Here is a 19,774-nt window from a genome sequence, read left to right on the forward strand (position 1 = left end):
GTGGTAATAATAATATCTAAAAGTAATTAAGTGTTATTAATAATAATAGTAAGAATATTAACGTAAGAATTATAACATAGAATAAATCGTAATAATTAATAACTATAGTCTATGATTAAATTTGGAATTGTCAGGAAAGATAAGCGACCTCTCTGGTAAAATTAACTCATAAATAATTATATATCGATTTAAATATTCTTAATATATTACAACAATTCCATTCCGTGCATCGCACGGGTGAAAATACTAGTTATACATAATATATGCAACAGAATTTTATATTTAGAGACTTATTTAAATAAAAATTAAATATAAAAGTAATTTAAAATTATTTCAACAGATCCAATCATGTCTCAAAAATCTCTACACAATAGCAATCTCTAATATTATTGTGCCCAAAAAGGTGGCATTATATATATTATAAAAACCTGCGCTGCAATTAAACGATTTGTGGATAAATCTTTGGTGATGAACACTTTCATAGAGTATTAGAGGTCATCAAAGTGCCATATTAGACAATACAATACAATCATATGATAATCTAGCTACCATCAATTAATATATATTACAATCAAAAGTTTTAATTTAATACTCTGAAAAACAACTAAATTAAAATCACAAAGTATTCAGATATATACAGCACGCACATACTAAATCTCGTGACCACCCGCCATTAAATTAAAAGAAAAACTTCCGCTTGCCATCTATTTTATGGGAAATGTTAATTTCTGGAATGTGAGATATCTTTGCATATACTTCACTTCGTTTGCATTTTGAGACTAAATTTGCATTGAATTTGTCAGCCAAGTCATAGATAGTAATTACCTTAAGATCGGACAAATGTTCAATACCCATCGGCATCTCCTCAACCAAACTGCATTCTCCCAAATCAAACTCTTCCAGATGATCTAATGTACCTTCCTCCATTCTTATCCATTTCAATGCCTCCAACTTATAGATAATCAAAGACTTGAGCTTTGAGAACTTTTTGGCCTTGAAGCACAACCCTTCCCCTTCATAAGACTTTGCCAATAGTTTTAGATGTGCTAACATGGGCAGATCTTCAATAAACAATAGTGAATCTTCACGAAGTCTACACCATCCAAACTCTAAACAGGTTAAGCCTACAAGTAAGGACAACCATTGAGGTACCATCTCCAGAGGCCCTTTCAAATATAATCTTTGAAGACCAAGAGGAACATGTAGAGGATGTTGGATATCAAGGACCTCATCTTCTGAAGTTGATGTAAGAGATAAAGAGCAAAGGTTTGTCAACTTTCCCAAAGACAAACAAAATTCTTTGCCATCTTCTTGTCTCATCTTTGAAACCGCTAGTCTTCTTAGTTGTGTTAGCTTTCCTATCTCAGACACTGTTTTGATGCCAAGTGTATCATTTGCTTGTATAATACACAACTTTTGTAAAGACACTAATCCTCCAATCTCAAATGGAGCATTAAAGCTTTGTGTACTAATCCAAGGATTAATCCACCTATCTTGGTAATGGTATACAAGGAGATGCCGAAGTTTACAAAGTTTTAAGAGCTCAGCTGGCAACTCAATAACATCAGTGTGCTTCAAATCAAGTGTTTCTAAGTTTTGAAGACGTCCTATAGCCTTAGAAACGCTTTTCAACTTTGTTCTTCTCAAACTCAAGTACTTCAATTGAAACAAATTAAAAACCTCTGTTGGTATTTCCTCTAGTTCAGCACCCCTTAAATCCAATACCTTTAAAGGAATATATTTGGCAGTAAACATCTTTGGTAACGAAGATGACATTGTAGAGCTTGAAAGTGGTTCAAAGAATTGTAAAGACCGAAGATGCATTTTTGATGAAGCGCACTTCAGAATGTTGTGATCTAATAACCTATGGACTGCTAGGCGTCGGAACTTGGCGGAAGGTTCTGTGTTTTGCCCAGTTGCAATTATGATTGTAAAGTTTTGCTCTTTTGACTTGGAAAGAATAAATTCTCGTAAAATGTCGTGCACTCGAAATGCCTTCATCTTTCCATTTCGAGTCTTCTCTACAATTTGAATTAAGTTTCGATGAAGTAATCCATTGAGATAGACTTCACCAACTTCTTCTTTTTCTTGATGGTTGTTCTCCCTAACAAATCCTTCTGCAATCCATAGTCGAATCACTCTCATTTTCTCAATGATGACATCCTCAGGAAAGATGCTCAAGTACAAGAAACAATACTTGAGATAATATGGTAGATCATAGTAACTGAGGGAAAGTAGATTCTTCATGTTCTTCATCCCACCATCATTGCTCTCTAATTGGTTATTGAGGTTGCGCTGGAATCTTTCCCATTCTTCAATGCTCTCACTCTTTGTAGCCAAAACCCCAGCTATCACCACAATTGCTAGTGGTAGACCACCACATCTCTTTAAGATAGTTTTAGAAATGTTCACCAAGTGTTGAGGGCACGAATCACCTAAGAATGTCTTTCTGCAAAACAAAGCCCATGAATCTTTATCTGACAAAGGCTCTAAAGAGTAGACTTTGTCATGGCTTGCAAAGACACCTATTTCGTTATTCCGCGTTGTGATAACTATACAGCTACCAAAACTGTGACCGGGGAAAACGGGTTTGAATGCCATCCAAGCATCAACGTCCCATATGTCATCTAAAACGATGATATATCTTTGGCCTGAAAGAATGTTATTGATGAATTCTTTCAATTTATCAGTGTCCAGGGCTTCAAAATCTTGAGGAGGCTGTTCATTGGTTTGCTTTATTATCTGCCGAATTGCATCTTTTAACAACTCATCAACGTTAAAAGTTTCAGAAATTGTAAGCCACACACGACGCTGAAAGTGATTTGCAACTCGTGCATCATCAAAAACCTTTTTAACCAAGGTAGTTTTCCCCAATCCCCCCATACCCACTACCGAATGGACTCTCAAATCTTTATCTACAGCAAGTAGGCAATTAACAAGAGACAACTTTGGATTGTCAATACCTACCAGATCCGAGTCTTTTAGCAAAAGGGCATCCCTTCGGCCATCATACACCCTTTTGTTGCTGTTGTGGATAGTGTGATCAGAGGTTGTTAACAACAACCTTGGCTGTTCCTGAGAGATGTTGTTGACTCTGGCCTTGATCCTTCGCAGTTCACGAGCAAGCCTTCGCCGAGCTCTCAAGTTCTTGACGGAAGTGTATTTGTTCTTGATCCTATTGTGCAACCCTCCATTGGTCTGGCTACCTCCAAAGCGGAACTGGAATTCGTCAAGAACATCTTCAGTGTCATAAACCAGCTCCCGGATTATCTTCACCCATGCTTGAACTTGAGGATCAATTTCTTCCCTCTCGTCCGCAACTCTCAAAACCGCCGTCAAACGATGGAAAGCATTCTCCACATCTTGCGCATCATCTCTAATCCCTCCCAAGAACGAGTACTCTTCACGGATCAGCACTGAGAGTTGGCCCAATACAAACGTTACAGCAGCCTCCGCCATTGGTACAGATCGAAACTTCGATGGCTTGTTAACTTCACCGGCGAAGAATTGGAGTGCTCAAACAGGATATGATTTTAGAGCGCAAAATGAAATGTTTTTCTTTATCTCTTATTTTGTATGGGCGGTAGTTAAGCCGTGACCAAGACGTAGAACTACTCATTCTCAATAATTGAAGGCCAAAGTGGACCAACAACAGCCATGACTCCACGAGTCAACTCAAATGCTATGTAACACAAGAAAATTCTAGGTAGAAAAAAATTATTTTTAGTCCATCAATTATTCTTTACTAGTTGTTTAATTAGTCTAGTGTCTAACTTTTTGTAGTTATTATAATATAAACACTTAACTCTTCAAAAAAATTACACCTTAATTTTAACCTCTAGAGTAGGCCGGTAGTGTAAGCAACAGAGCTTTCAGTAAACTACATGCATTCGTGTTCAGTAAACATTTGTTTATATTCGCTTATGAAGGTAAACGACCATAAATGGAAAAATATAATATTTGTTCAATAAATGAATAGAGTTTGAACATTTGTACGCTCGTTTGCTAAGAGCGCGTGAACAATATCATATCGTTTATTGTTCATTTAATAATATTCATGAACAAACTTGCTGTTTTACTTTGATATTAAATGTTACTTTTGGAGTTATTTGTATTATTATTATAGTTGTTATGTTGTTTGTTTATTTTTTGTTCATGAACAAAGACTATTTCTTATTCACGAACAATTTATGATCATGAACATGTACACGTGTTTGTTTGTTTAGCATTGGTGAACAAAGTTGTTTGGTTGTTCAGAAACACATTTAATTGACCAAACAAATAAACATGTTCGCGAACATTAATAAACACTAACAAACGAACACGAACAATATGAACAATATGAGCGCGTGAACAATATCAAACATGATTTTCAAAATCTTAACAAATGAACACGAACACGATTGCTCTACAAATCTTAACAAACACAAATATGAACATACTCTGTTCTTTCGTGTTCGATTCGTTTATAGTCCTATCTTGGAGCAACAAAACTATTAAAACTCTATTAAATTTTACTTAGTACATGTGTATTTTAATACTTTTTAATGTTTCTTCATTAATTATAATCTTTCTTTAGTCTCAATAATTTTTTTGTAAAATAAAAATTTTGATTTTAACAAGTTCAAGTAAGGAAAATAAGGACGATGTACCATAGTTAAAGAGGAAATTTTTATAGAAGAAGGTTGTTAGTTCTCTATTTTGCATATCAAATACCAAATTTGAAAAAGTTATAAAGAATAATAATAATAAAATTTTAAATACACATGTACTAAGTAAATTTTAATAGCATTCAAAAAAAAGAAGTAAATTTTAATAGAGTTTTATAGTTTTGTTGCTCAATGGATTAAAATTATAACTTTTTTTTTTAAAGTAAGAGGTGTATATTGCAATGGTAAAAACTTAATTAGGGACTAAAATGGCTAGTAAGGAACAATTGAGAGACTAAAAATACATTTTCCGTTATATGTATCCAATAGTTATACTGTAGAGTGTAGATTAGAGTCCCAAAACGACAACGTTTCAACTTTCATGATTAACGAGATGTCGTTGTATATGTGTTTAAGGGTACATTTACTAATTGGGGAATTTATCCAGTTTTCTAAAGAACTGAAGAATTAGATAATAGAAAATAAAAAACATGTTTACTAGCACAATTTTTCATTCTGAAAACTTTAAACATTTTCCAATTTTTTAGAAAATTGAAGAACTTTTGAAAAATGTTTTCTAATTGGAAAACAGAATCATCTATCATATATTTGGTTATATATCACTTTTAACCACATTCTCACCATTATATACGTACATATTTATTCATTACTATGATTATATTCATTATCATATTCTTTTATTTATCATTATCTTCTATATTTTCTATTGAAAAAAATAACAACAATGACATTGTAAGTGGCTATTTTGTGGTACAAATATATGTGATGTCCACTTTCAAATCCTCATATTTCACATGATAAACATTTACTACTATGCTCAAAACTATAGTTAGTAGCGAATGTATACAACAATGGGGAGCAATGAGTAAACAAGTAATAGGTTGCTCTTACTCAGAATTAAATTTGAAACCATATTATTGCCAAGTCAATAACCAGACCAACGCTACTTGGTAAGATGTTTTACCCGATTATTACTCATTTTCCTTTAATATGATACATTTTGAATCATGTGAATATATGATAACCAAATCAAGTGTTCTATATGTTTATGCAATAACTTGCTCCAATATTTAATACCTTTTTCTGGTAGATAAATGAGTGATTAATCAAATAACATCTATTTTGGTTTTTTTAGTATTATAGTTACGTTGTTGGATTGTTTTCCAAGTCTTATCAAGTTTGACCCAATAAAATTGAATTTAGGAAGTCCTTCGAATTCGTCATTTGAATTGGTTACTTTTAGGCTAGGTGTCATTTAGACTCTCATAGGGTGAATCAAGTTCAATTATAGGTAAGGGAAAAGTTTAGTTGTATTTATCCACACAAACAACTCAGCTGATTTTTGTGTGATAGCTTTTTTTTTTTAAGTTGTGTGATAGCTTATAAGAGCAAAATTTAGTTATACTTGTTTGATTCTATTATTTTGTATAAATACTCTTTCAATGTACTTAGATTCTATTGTTGTACATGTAGCTTGGATTGTTATCTTTACAAGTTTCTTCTAATATTCATATTTCCATACATGTAAGAAAATGCAAGCATCTATCAAATATATCGGCGGAAGACTAATAAACTCAATTCCTTGAACACTCATCGGAGAGCCTATAAACTTGTTTAATATTTTGTGGTCAGAGATATCAGTACGTCTTTAATTTTAGATTAAGATGATGAATGTTTGATTTCAAATTTTACTATATTTTGAGTTAATATATATATATATATATATATATATATATATAATAACAACTAAGATAATTTGTTCAACAACCATGAGTGTACTCACACATTAATCATTAAATTAAATGACTTTTAAAAAAATCTACATCTGTGGTTGTGAGCTCTATCTGAGACGTATAATTACTGGCATGCATAAAAATTATTACACACAAATGTGTACCAAAATGTCTGACATGCAATAAATGGCAGGCACATGCAATAGTACCAAAGTGGACCAAAATGACAGCTATATATATATATATTGGTAGGAGACAGCTAAATATATATTATCAATGGAAAATAATCAAAATACAACATGTGCTCTCACTTCTTACTCACTCTCACACATCTTTGATGTAGACACTTTTTTAGTGACACACATGATAAAAATATTCTATCATTGTTTGTCATATCATTGATTAAAAGTGAGGGAGTAGAATTTGGGAGTACATGTAGTACAACTCATTATCAATAGTTGAGGAAACAAAAATACTAAATGTACTCTCGAAATCATACTCTCAATTTGAACTCCGTTTGTGTTCAAATTTGATTGGAGAAAGAAAGAAAAAGAATGAATAAACATTATGACCCTCTACTAAATTAAGCAATTAAGGTATGCCATGTCATAGGGAGTGTAAAATGGGAGTTAATAACAAGAAAACAAATTTGTATATTTATTTATTTTTTGAAAACTGAAAATAAATTTGTTAGTAAAACTAATTACTGATTTGTCAATGTAGACAATACATGCATTTCTCAATAAGATCACATAGGTTTGACCTAATAAGATCTGTCCTAAAAGTCATTTGACTTCAAGGGGTCATTGGGGTTGTGTGGGAATATTCTTTTCAAAAGGTTGAACCTCAACCTTAAGGATGTGTGAGGATATTTTATTATTATATCATGTTGTGCGTTATTTAAACACTTATATGGTCAATCCAGTTTTAATGCATGATTTTGGACTCTTTTACTTATACATTCATATCCAAATTAAAAGGAAACAATTAACAAAAAAAATAAAAAATTAAAGAATTCAACATACATTAAAATTGTGTAAATGAATAGTGTTACACCATATTTGGTGTACAAAAAAATCTCTGTCTAATTATGAAGCCCTGTCTAAGACATACAATTATTGCCATGTACAAAACTTACATGCCAAAGTGTACCAATATGACAGTAACGAGTCACACCTCCAACTGAATTTCGGACATAGAATTAATGGCACCCACAAGAATAACAAAGTGGACCGAAACGACAACCAAATATATATACTAGCAAATAGAATTTGTGCAGATTTTTTTTAAAATTTTATTTTGATATAGTGGTTATGAAGAAGGATTTTTAATCATAAAATAATTTTCTCAACATCTATGAAAGTATTTACTCAATTGTTAATGAAAAAAATACTACATTTACACTATTTTTATCCATGTAAAGATTATGAACAAGTGATTTATTAATAAAACCACAGGCAGCTATAAATAGCTTACAAATGAGAAAAGATAACTATTAGTTACAACAGCTAGCCTAATAACTATTATACAGGAGCTAGACTAGGACTAAATATAATAACATAAGATATCAGCCACACATATCTTTAACACACCCCCGCAAGATTGAGGATCCGTCGGAGACTCCAATCTTGGAACGAATTGAAACTGAAGAAACAAGGACCGGCCCAAGGGTTTGGTAAGGAAGTCAGCTAGCTGATCTTTGGAAGGGATGTGCCGAACAACTAGTGAACCATTAGCAACCAAGTCACGAACGAAGAAGTAATCAAGGGCCAGATGCTTCATACGCTAATGGAACACCGGGTTTTTGCACACATAGGTTGCGCTAAGATTATCGCAAAACAAAAGAGGAGGCCTCACCAGCTGTAATCGAAGCTCACAGAGCAAATTCCTTACCCATAAGACTTCTGCAGCAGCATTAGCCAAGGCTTGGTACTCAGACTCCGTGGACGAGCGTGACACGGACTTTTGGCGAGCGGACTTCCAAGATATGAGATTGGAACCGAGATACACTAAGTATGTGGTGGTGGAGCGGCCATCAGTAGTGCAACCTCCCCAATCTGCATCCGTATATACAGTCAGCGAAAGTGGTTGCCCAGCCCGGAGAAACAAGCCATGACAGACTGTGCCCTTCAAATACCGAAGCAACCGTTTAACAGCGTGCCAGTGTAGCTCCGTAGGTGAGTGCATGAATTGTGAAAGACGATTGACCGCATAGGATATATCGGGCTTAGTTATGACCAGGTACTGCAACAAGCCGAGGAGACGCCGAAACTGAGTGACATCAACTGGTGGTGAACAAGACGGTGCAGGTAGTAACTTGTCCGAGGTAGCTAGCGGTGTTGTAACAGCCTTTGCACCATCCATCTTAAACCGAACTAGAATATCAGTGATGTACTGACTTTGAGTCAGAAACAGTCCAGTTGACGATGGAATAACCTCAATGCCCAAAAGATGATGTAAGGAGCCAAAGTCTTTGAAAGAAAAACGAGCTGACAGAGTGTCAACAAAGCGATTAAGCCAAGCAACTTCATTACCTGTTAAGATAATATCATCCACATACACCAGGAAATAAACGACGACATTATTAGCAGAGTAAACAAATAAAGAAGCATCTGCTTGTGACTTCACAAAGCCACACCGTAACAAGAACTGTGATAGTTCCAAGTACCAAGCCCTCGGTGCCTGCTTAAGACCATATAGAGCTTTAGTCAGTTTGCAAACATGGGATGGAAACAAAGGATCCACAAACCCCTATGGCTGTTCCATGAACACATCTTCATGCAACGTCCCATGAAGAAACACATTATTGATATCTAATTGGCGCAACGTCCAGCGGTTACTCAGGGCAACCGTCAAAACCACACGAATGGTTACCGGTTTCATAACCGGACTATACGTCTCAAAATAATCCTGGCTAGCAGTCTAGAGGAACCCTTTGGCAACCAGCCGCGCCTTGTACCTGTCAACCGACCCATCCGGCTTGCGCTTGACACGATAAACCCACTTGCAGCCATTTGGGACAGCCATTCCGCGGGGAACCAATTTCCACGTTTTGTTACGCTGGAGCACTTCAAACTCCTCATCCATCCCTTTCCTCCACCAAGCATCTTTAAGAGCCTGGGTGACGGTAGTAGGTTCTAAAGTGGGAGGCAAGGGATGTGACATGACTTGGTTAATGACATAATTAGAATACCTAGGATTAGGGTGACGCTCCCGAGTGGAACGGCGAACATTACTCAATGGTTGAGACGTGTTGGAGGTGGAAACAGGTTGTGAGTCAGACACGGACTGAGCTGAATGTTGGCCAGTTTCTGGAACAATGGGAGACGACGAATTGGACGCAGCTGACGGTGACGGAGTCGGAACTGGTGTTGGAACTGGAGTTGGAACCGGAGATGGAATCGGAGTTGGGACTGGTGTCGGAGCGGGTGTTGGAGCTGGTGTTGGAACGGGTATTCGAACTGGTGTTGGAACGCCCATGATCTCTGCCTGTGTAGACAAAGGAGACGACCTGTACAAAATATTGCGTGATTCTGAACCATAAGGTAAGCTGTTAGATGAGTTTTGCAAATCATTATAAGGAAACGCATGAGGCACAAATCTAACATGCCTAGATACATAAATACGGTTGGAACCAGGATCCAGACATTTATAACCAGACTGAGTACTGGAGTAGCCAAGAAAGACACACGGGTTTTGGTTGAATTTTCTTAGTGTTGTAGGGGCGTAACCACGGAAAACACAGGCAGCCAAAGGGCTGCAACTTATCATAATTAGGGAACTGATGGAACAAAACATAAAGTGGAGATTTATTACCTAAGACCGGTGTTGGAAGCCGGTTAATAAGATAGACGGTCGTTTGGATGAGTGATGTTATCACATCTGTGCTTGTTTTTATAGTTATTTTGAATCATCTCAGTAATTAAGTTCATTAATTTTGCTTATTTAATACATGTTTTCCTTGCTATTATCATTTAATTATGGTTCACACTTGTTTTGAATGTTTTACGGTGTTTGTTAGTGTTTTTGAACCATTGTAGGTCAAAGTTATGAGCAAGGGAAGTCCTAGGACAAAATTGGAGTCAAAAGTGAATCAAAAGACCGAAGAGTTGTAATTCCCGTTGAATTCGGCGACAGCTTAGTATTTTGATCATATCGCATGCTAGGAATGTCTGATTCAGGTGATTCTTGCGCCATTGGAAAGAAGACTCGAAGGGCTACAACCTATGACTCAGCAGAAAACTCGACGCGTCGAGCCCCAGGCTCGACGCGTCGAAAATTTCCAGTGACATTTCATCTCGCACAGATTGGCGACAGTTTAGTATTTTGATTATATCTCATGCTAGGAATGTCCGATTGAGGTGATTATTGCATCATCGGAAAGAAGACTCGAAGGGCTACAACTAGTTTGAAGACATCAAAGTCTAGATAATAAGAGAAAAGGGTCAAAATAAGCTTGCAAACCGTACTTATTCCACTGGGCGCAATTTTAGAAACTTCCTAATTTAAAGTGGCATTCTCCAAAGCTAAAGAAAGGATAGTAATTTCCTAATCATATGATGGCAGAAATATCAAATGATTAAAGACGGCAATTTCTTATTTATTAAATAGGAATATTCCTAATTTCTCAAGGGTTGATCCCAACTTTGTACCTATTATAAAATCCCACCTTCCTCAACCCTAAGAAGAAGTAGTTTTAGTTTAGAGTAAATAATTAGAATAGACAATTGTATAGTCCAGAATTCAGAATTCAGAGATTCTTGGAGACAAGAAGGAGAGAAATCAAGAGCCACAAATTGTCTTGGAAAGCAAGAAGAAGACTAGGGAGATTTGGGAAAATCGTCTGGTTAATTCTTGTACTCTTTTGATGATTTGTAATTCTTTATTTATATTTGCTATGTATAATTTAGTCATGCTTGGCTAAATTCTTTAGAGATTCTTGGGTAAAAGTATTTATAAACCTATGTGCCTGAGCTCTCAGTTTCTTTAATATATTATTATTTGGGTTTAATACTTGTGTTGCAATCGTGATAATATTGTTTGATGCTTGTAATTAATGGCCATAGTTACTAGCTTCATAGCCATGTTTGTGTCACCAATGGGAGTTGGGGCATAAATTAGGGCACACACAATTGTACCTAATGGTTGGACCTTGGGAAAAGGGAACTTATTAGGGGAAGTTTATTCTAGATTGTTTCTCATCGGGAGATGGTAGTAATTAGGAATAATTGAATGCTGATCTTCGATCTTATTGGGTGTTTAAGCCACGGGAGTGGAAATTCACTAGGAATAGAGATTACGGGAGTAATTCTGTTCCACTTTGCATTCCCATACAAGTCTTAATTCCAAACTAAATATTGCAAACGATAATTGGCACTAGGTGATTAAATACTTGAATCCCATGAATCTCAACTTCTCTTTTATTGTTTTCAAAATCCTGAACCTCTGTTATTTTATTTATTTTATGCCAATTAATCATCTAAGTAATTGTTAGGATTAGCTCTAATGAATAAGTTAGTAACTAGTGCTTGATACAACCACTTCCCTGTGGATCGATAACTCGTACTCCGAGAATTATTTGTTTGCAAATATACTACGCATCAATGAGAATTATCGATTCATTCAACTGTAACAATAGAATAGGAATACAAAGTATATCTAAAACAGAACTCTAACAAACCCTGAGTAATAGACTATACTAATTCAACTACTCTAAAGCCACACAATTACAATCATATAATATAAAGACATTGTGACAAATAATAATAATACTAACACACCCCCTCAAGCACAAGGTTGGTGAGCAACAACTTTGAGCTTGTCTCGTAAAGTAGCAAAACGCGGAGCCGGAAGTGGTTTAGTAAAGATATCTGCTAACTGATCTGTAGTTGAGACATAGTTAACGACAAAGTCCCCAGAGGCCACCTTGTCGCGGACGAAGTGGTAATCAATCTCCACATGTTTGGTGCGAGCGTGGAAAACTGGATTAGCACAGAGATAGGTTGCCCCGAGATTATCACACCACAACGTAGCCGGCTGTCCTGTATGTAACCCTAGCTCACGTAGTAAAGAGACGACCCAGGTAACTTCCGCCGAGACGTCAGCTAGAGCTTTATACTCAACTTCAGTGGATGATCGAGCAACAGTGCGCTGCTTCTTCGAGAGCCAGGATATAAGGTTAGACCCGAGGTAAACCGCAAAGCCACTCGTACTCTTCCTATCAACAGGACATCCTGCCCAATCAGAGTCAGAAAAAACGTGTATAGCTGTAGACGTAGACGGAGAGAAACGAAGGCCGTAGTCAAGTGTCCCCTTGATGTAGCGCAGTACCCGTTTGACGAGAGCCCAGTGGTCAACAGTTGGTGCATGCATGAATTGACACAAGCGATTCACCGCATACGACAAATCCGGCCGGGTGATAGTCAGGTACTGTAAGGCTCCTACCACACGGCGATACTGAGTGGGGTTGTCATGCAGCTGGTCAGAGGGAGTTACCGCTTTAGTGACTGCTGCCAGTGTAGAAAGTGGTTTGCAATCCACCATTCCGGACCTTCCCAGGAGGTCAGTCATATACCGCCGTTGAGATAGAACCATACTATCACCGTCCATGATCGTTTCAATGCCCAAGAAAAACCCTGGTTTATCCAAATCACGGATTTTAAATGCCGTGGCGAGTCGTTGAAGGAGATTGTCGACTAGGGACGCTGCATTACCCATCATAATAATATCATCTACGTAGACAAGTAAATACACTCGCGACGTTCCTTCAACGTAGTAAAAAAGGGAGACGTCTGTTTTGGAAGCTTTGAACCCTGTAGATAGTAAAAAATCATGTAACCGTTTGAACCAGGCACGTGGGGCCTGTTTCAAACCATACAGGGAACGCTGTAAATGACAGACGTGGCCGGGGGTGGCCGGATCTTCATATCCTGGAGGTTGCTTCATGTATACCGTTTCGGCCAAGTGGCTGTTCAAAAAAGCATTATGAACGTCCAGTTGGCGAAGTGTCCACATGTGAGACACGGCAAGCGAAAAGAGCATACGAACCGTGGTGGGCTTGACCACGGGGCTGAAGGTGTCAAAGAAATCCTCGCCTGCTACCTGATTGAACCCTTTGGCAACCAGGCAGGCTTTATAGCGCTCTACTGAGCCATCAACATTTCGCTTTGTGCGGAACACCCATTTGCAACCAATTATGTTCATATGTGGCTCTGGTGCCACTAGACACCAAGTGTGATTATGCAACAGCGCATTGAACACCTGATCCATGGCTTCACGCCAATGCGGGTGTCCCACAGCTTGGGAATAACACGTTGGATCAGTAGTTGTATTTAACGCAAAGAATGGCTCAGCTGTGTCTCTAGTCATATGACGGAGACGCATGACATGGTCCCGACTCTGCGGCTGTGCTCGAGCCTTACGACGCCGAACCGGAGCAGTATGAGCTATAGCCACCTGGGGTGGGGCACTATCTAGTGGTATAGGCTCGGGCCTGGATTCAGGTACCGGTACATAACTGGGCCCGGATTGAGCTACAACTGGCCCTGCGGCCCAAGGTAGGGCTGGTGGCGGTACTTCTTGATTTAGAGCCCCTGTTGCAAACGGGAAAATATTTTCGTCGAAACGAACATGTCGACACATGTAGGATTTCCCACTTATCAAGTCAATACATCTGTATCCCCTAAAGGACGATGGGTAACCTAGGAAGACGCATGGGGCCGATCGATACTCAATCTTGTGCCTATTATATGGGCGTAGATATGGGTAACATCGGCACCCGAAGACACGAAGGAAGGTGTATGGCGGTGATGTTTTAAACAGACGCGTGTATGGACTTTCAAAGTTTATAGATGATGACGGAAGAATGTTGATTAAACAAGTGGCTGTTTCGAAAGCATAGTCCCAGTGTTGTTGCGGGACCTTGCCTTCAGCGAGTAAAGCGAGACCGGTTTCGACAATGTGTCTGTTCCAGCGCTCAACACGCCCGTTTTGTTCGTGCGTATAAGCACAGGACTGGCGGTGATTTATACCGAGGGATTGGAATGTAGTGTGTAGTTTTCGGTACTCACCCCCTAAATCCGACTGAATAGACTTGATAGAGCGCGAAGACTGTCGCTCTACCAAAACGCTAAACGACTCGAACACTTTATATATATCCGATTTCACCCGTAATGGGTAAAACCAGCAGAACCTAGAATAATCGTCTACAAACAGTGCAAAATAACGAAAGCCATTTGTAGACATTACAGGAGAAGGGCCCCAAATATCAGTAAATAATAAATCTAGTACATTTTCACTAGAGTTGGGAACCCTATCTAATTGAAATCTTGAGGACTTGCCGAGATGGCAGGCGGTGCATGACTCCAACGACTCCAATTTATTTGATGTGACCGGGCACTGCTGTAAAACCTTATTTAGCACTTGTTTATGAGGGTGACCAAGTCTACGGTGCCACATAGTGGGTGTGGCCCGGGAACTAACGAACGCATGATGTGACCGGAACATAGGAAGCTTGTACAATCCGCCTGACGTGGGTCCCTTAAGTAGAACTGCTTTGGTTGTGGAGTCCTTCACAAAAAAACAGTCACTATGAAATTCAAAAAATACTTTGTTCTCAGAAGTAAATTTTTGTACGGATAAAAGTGGAACAGAAAGACTGGGAACATTCAATATATTGGACAATTTTAATGGTCTATACACGGATGGGAGAGATGTACGTCCGACTCGGGAGATAACCAAACCTGCTCCGTTTCCAACCCGTAGCACGTCTGGACCAACGTACTCATCCGACATCTGCATCATACCTGAACTATTATACAGGAACAAGACTAGGACTAAACAAGTGATTTATTAATGAAACCACAGGCAGTTATAAATAGCTTACAAATGAGAAAAGATAGCTATTAGTTACAACAACTAGCCTAATAACTATTATACAGGAACAAGACTAGGACTAAATATAATAACATAAGATATCAGACACACATATCTTTAACAATCCAATTCTATATCTAATAACTTAGAATTGGTCAAAAATAATGTGTCAGCCAAAGTGTACCAAAATGAAAGTAATGAGTCACACCTCAATTTCTGACTTACAATTAATGGCATGGAACCCACAATAATAACGTGTACCAAAACGACAGACATTAATGTCCACACCGATATTAGATGGCAAATAAATAAGCAAATACCTTTGAATATTAATAAAATGAACAATTTTGGTTTACATATTTTATTTTTACTAATTTTTGTTTATGATTATTATTTTATTATCAATTTTCATCAACAATTATTATTTTAATATCAAAATTTATCACTTTGGTTATTTTTTTATTTAAGAAATGCTGAAATACAAAATTATTAGAGATGTTTTCATCATTTTCAAATTAAGATCTCAATTTGAGTATAAATAAATAGATTGCTAAGATCGATCTCAATTCACAATTTTTTTCTCAAATTAAGGTGGATAAAGAAGAGAACTGTGGATTGAGATCGAAATTTCAGTGATCAACACTGAGAGTTGGTCAAGTAGAAACGTTACAACAGCGTCCGCCATTGGTACAGATCGAAACGTTGTTAACTTAACCGGCGAAGAATTGGAGTGCTCAAACAAGATATGATTTTAGAGTGCAAAATGAAATGCTTTTCTTTATTTCTTATTTTGTATGGCCAGTAGTTAAGCCGCAACAATAATTATTGTGTGTACCATGGTCCACACAAGTTGTGAGGATCATATTTTATCTACTGTAAAATAATATACATTCAGTACAAAAATAATGTATATTCAGTACAAAAATAATGTACATTATATTTAGGAGATGTACATTATTTTTATTCTGAGTATATATTATATTGTATAATGTACATTCAGTATAAAAATAATGTACATTTAGTATATTAAAAATGTACTTTTTGTTATGGTTGACATAACGCTGCGACCAAGATGTAGAACTACTGCATTCACAATAATTGAAGGCCAAAATAACGTGGACCAAAACAACAACCATGACTCGACGAATCAACTCAAATGCTATCCGATTCATAAGAACATTCTGTGAGAAGCAAAGAGTAAAAGACAATTTTGGTAAATAATCACCCCGCCCCTTGTTTCTTATATATAAATTCTTCCCAAAAAGGATTGGCGCAACATCATTCCCAATCCTAGCTAATTCAGCTCTCTACCTCGCTCTTTCGATCTTCCTTGGATTCACACAATGATGACCGAAGTTTCCACCTCGAACCCACCTCAGCCGGTGCCCGTGCCGGCGGTGATCAGCCCACAGTTCATCGTTCCCTACCCGATGGATTTGGCGGTGTTGAGGAAGGTGATGACTCTCCAGGAAGGCAAGTTCGAAATCCTCGACCTCAACGGCACCGTCATGTTCAAGATCAAAAGCAAACACCTCAGCCTCCACGATCGCCGCGTCTTGGTCGACACCCTCGACAACCCCATCGTCACTTTCCAACAAAAGATATTGACCGCTCACAGAAGATGGGAAGCGTTCAGGGGAGAGAGCACAGATCCGAAAGATCTGCTGTTCAGCGTGAAGAAATCATCGCTGTTTCAACTGAAGACGAAGCTGGATGTGTTCCTGGCGGGCAACACGAAAGAAGAGGTGTGTGATTTCCACATAATGGGGAGCTGGAGGGAACGATCGTGTGTGATATACGCGGGAGAGTCGTCGTCGGCCATTGTTGCCCAGATGCACAAGAAGCACACGGCAGGGAGCATATTTCTAGGGAAAGAACATTTCGGGGTCACAGTTTATCCCAACGTTGATTATGCCTTCATAGTGGCTTTGGTTGTAATTCTTGAGGAAATTAACCAGGACAGGTCGGGTGACGACTAAGCTATATATATCACTTCACTTCACACATGTATATCAATAATCTCTTATTAATTGTGATGTGGAATCTATCAAATTTTCTTATTGTGACGAGGACAATTTTGGTCCTTCGTCTATATTTCTGTTAAATGGCCGTGGAGGGCAATTGCATCAATTCACTTTATCTTTTTCTCAACCTTCAATTCTCTGTAAGTTCAACTTAATTTTTTAAAATGAAATTTCAGAATTAATGCTTGCACTAAAAATTTGAGGTTATTTGGTCAGACTGCCACGAGAGTTCAAGACATGGATACTTCTGAGTCCGCTGTTCTGAAACCATCTACGGCCGACATTCATACAAAGGTAGACTGCAAATGAAAAGGTCAAAAAATGTCCGTAAGAAGACGACCAATGCCAAAGCTAAAGTTAAAATTAAGCAATTGAAGGAAAAAATTTTGAAGAATGAAAACAAGTTACATAAAATTGAATCTGCCAAAAGGCAATTTGACATGTAATATGCAGTGTTGCCTTTTGAAGATTTTAAAATTGTTCACCTATCATTACCTCACTTTTAGTGTAATTCTCTACAAAAGTTTTGTAAAAAATAAAAAATAAAAAAGAAATGTGCAGTAGCTCCAGCGAAGGGAAAATTCACCCATTTCTTACAGTGGTTAAGCAGAGCTTAAAATGCCAGTGAGCAGGGACGGAGCCAAAAAACTTGAGTTGGGGGGCCGGAGTAGTAGAGAAAATTTACAATGTTAGCCGACATTATAATTAATCGTACCATATTATTATATATACCATACATTATTGTGATTATTATTGATAATAATTTCTAATTATACTATGTGTAATAAAGTATGAAATACATAATTATACGAGTACGATCGACACATGTGTCGATCATTACTTTATAAATTTTTCACATAACACAAAATATAATAATAACAATAGCAACAACATTTATTAAATATATACTATCTCTTAACATCAAATAAAAAATTTTGTCAATTATTTTTGTCACCAAATTTTTTCATAATTAACTGATATTCATTCTACTGATTAACTGAATATTTCAAAATTTGAGAGATAAAGACAAAAATCAAGACGAATTATACATTCAATATTAATTTTTGTCAATTTCAAAACTAATCATTTAAAGTTTTAAACTAGCAAATGTACATCTTAAAAATGTAAATAAATAATTAAAACACACAATAAATCATTAATTAATTAATCAACATAACTAATAAAATCAAACCATATATCTCTAATTTGGAGATTTAATTTTTTAAAATTAAAATGTATACTTGATGCTCTTCATTATTAAAATCTTGATAAAAGAAATAAGATAATAAAGAAAAATTGTGACTTTAATTATTTGATTTATTTCTTTTTATTGAATGAAAAATAGTGAACTTTAATATATATTTTGAGTTCATTTAATATAAACATAATAGATTGTTTTATTTAAAAAAATATTAGAGGGGGGGGGGGGGGGGGGCAAAAGTATATTTTATCTCTATTATATCAATATATAGATACATATTTGCTAAAAAAATTAAAGTGAGGGTAGGATGGGGTGGGGTGGGGGAGGGGGGGGGGCCAGGGCCCCCCTACCCCATAACATAGCTCCGTCACTACCAGTGAGAGTTGTGGAGACTTCATCGTTCGGCGGAAGATGATTGGGGAAGTGTTGAGATTATATTCGTCCGCCTCCTTCAGTCAATTTCTGGTGGTGAGTGAACACTGTTGTTCTAGGATAGAAACGAAATGAGTCGGATAAAAAATTAAGTTGAACTTACAGAGAATTGAAGGTTGGAGAAGAAGATAGAGTGAATTGACGCAATTGCCCTCCTCTCAGACGGTCATCTAACAGAAATATAGACGGAGGACCAAAATTGTCCTCATCACAATAAGAGTATCCACAAATTGTCTGATTTTTTTTATGGAGGATTAAAATTGTCCGTGCCAGTATAAGTCTAGGACCAAAATTGTCTTTTACTCTCAGACAAAATACAAAATATATTTTTAGTCTCTCAATTATTCTTTACTAGTTGTTTGGTCTCTAACTTTTTGTAATTATAATCTTCAAAAGAGTTAGAGTTTTAACCCCTGGAGTAGGAGTATAAGCAACAGAGCTTTCAGTAAATTACTTGCGTTCGTGTTCGGTAAGCATTCATTTATGTTCGCTTATTAAGGTAAACAAACATAAATGGACAAATTTTAGTGTTCTTTTACAAACGAATAGAGTATGAACATTTGTATGCTCGTTTGCTAAGGGTTCGTGAACAATATCGTTTATTGTTCGTTTAATAATATTCATTAACAAACTCTTTTTATTTTTTTTTTATTTTTTATTTTTTTATTTTACTTTGATGTTAGATGTTGTTGTTACTTTTGGACTTATTTGTATTATTTTTATAGTTGTTATGTTGTTAATTTGTTTGTTTATTATTTGTGAACAAAGACTATTTCTTGTTCATCAACAAATTATGATCATAAACATGTACAAGTGTTTGTTTGTTTAGCATTTTTGAAC

At 36.7% G+C, this 19,774-nt stretch overlaps 2 protein-coding genes across 2 annotated transcripts; one reads left to right on the plus strand and one right to left on the minus strand.

Annotated features, from left to right (window-relative positions):
- Nucleotides 1-455: 455 nt before the first annotated feature.
- LOC109160462 (disease resistance protein RPM1-like) lies at nucleotides 456-3,592 on the minus strand. The gene has a single exon (XM_019308749.1). It carries the CDS (start codon nucleotides 3,457-3,459, stop codon nucleotides 679-681), a length of 2,781 nt encoding a protein of 926 aa, XP_019164294.1. The 5' UTR covers nucleotides 3,460-3,592; the 3' UTR covers nucleotides 456-678.
- Nucleotides 3,593-16,472: 12,880 nt separating this feature from the next.
- Nucleotides 16,473-17,423, plus strand: LOC109160466 (protein LURP-one-related 10-like). Its single transcript, XM_019308753.1, has one exon. The coding sequence runs from the start codon at nucleotides 16,621-16,623 to the stop codon at nucleotides 17,254-17,256; it is 636 nt and encodes a 211-aa protein (XP_019164298.1). The 5' UTR covers nucleotides 16,473-16,620; the 3' UTR covers nucleotides 17,257-17,423.
- The last annotated feature ends 2,351 nt before the right edge of the window (nucleotides 17,424-19,774 follow it).

This window comes from Ipomoea nil, unplaced genomic scaffold (assembly GCF_001879475.1).
Source record: "Ipomoea nil cultivar Tokyo-kokei standard unplaced genomic scaffold, Asagao_1.1 scaffold2848, whole genome shotgun sequence".
NCBI lineage: Eukaryota > Viridiplantae > Streptophyta > Magnoliopsida > Solanales > Convolvulaceae > Ipomoea > Ipomoea nil.

Excerpts from the sequence above, each read along its gene's own strand:
- LOC109160462 (XM_019308749.1), bottom strand. The coding sequence starts at position 3,459 with ATGGCGGAGGCTGCTGTAACGTTTGTATTGGGCCAACTCTCAGTGCTG.
- LOC109160466 (XM_019308753.1), top strand. The coding sequence starts at position 16,621 with ATGATGACCGAAGTTTCCACCTCGAACCCACCTCAGCCGGTGCCCGTG.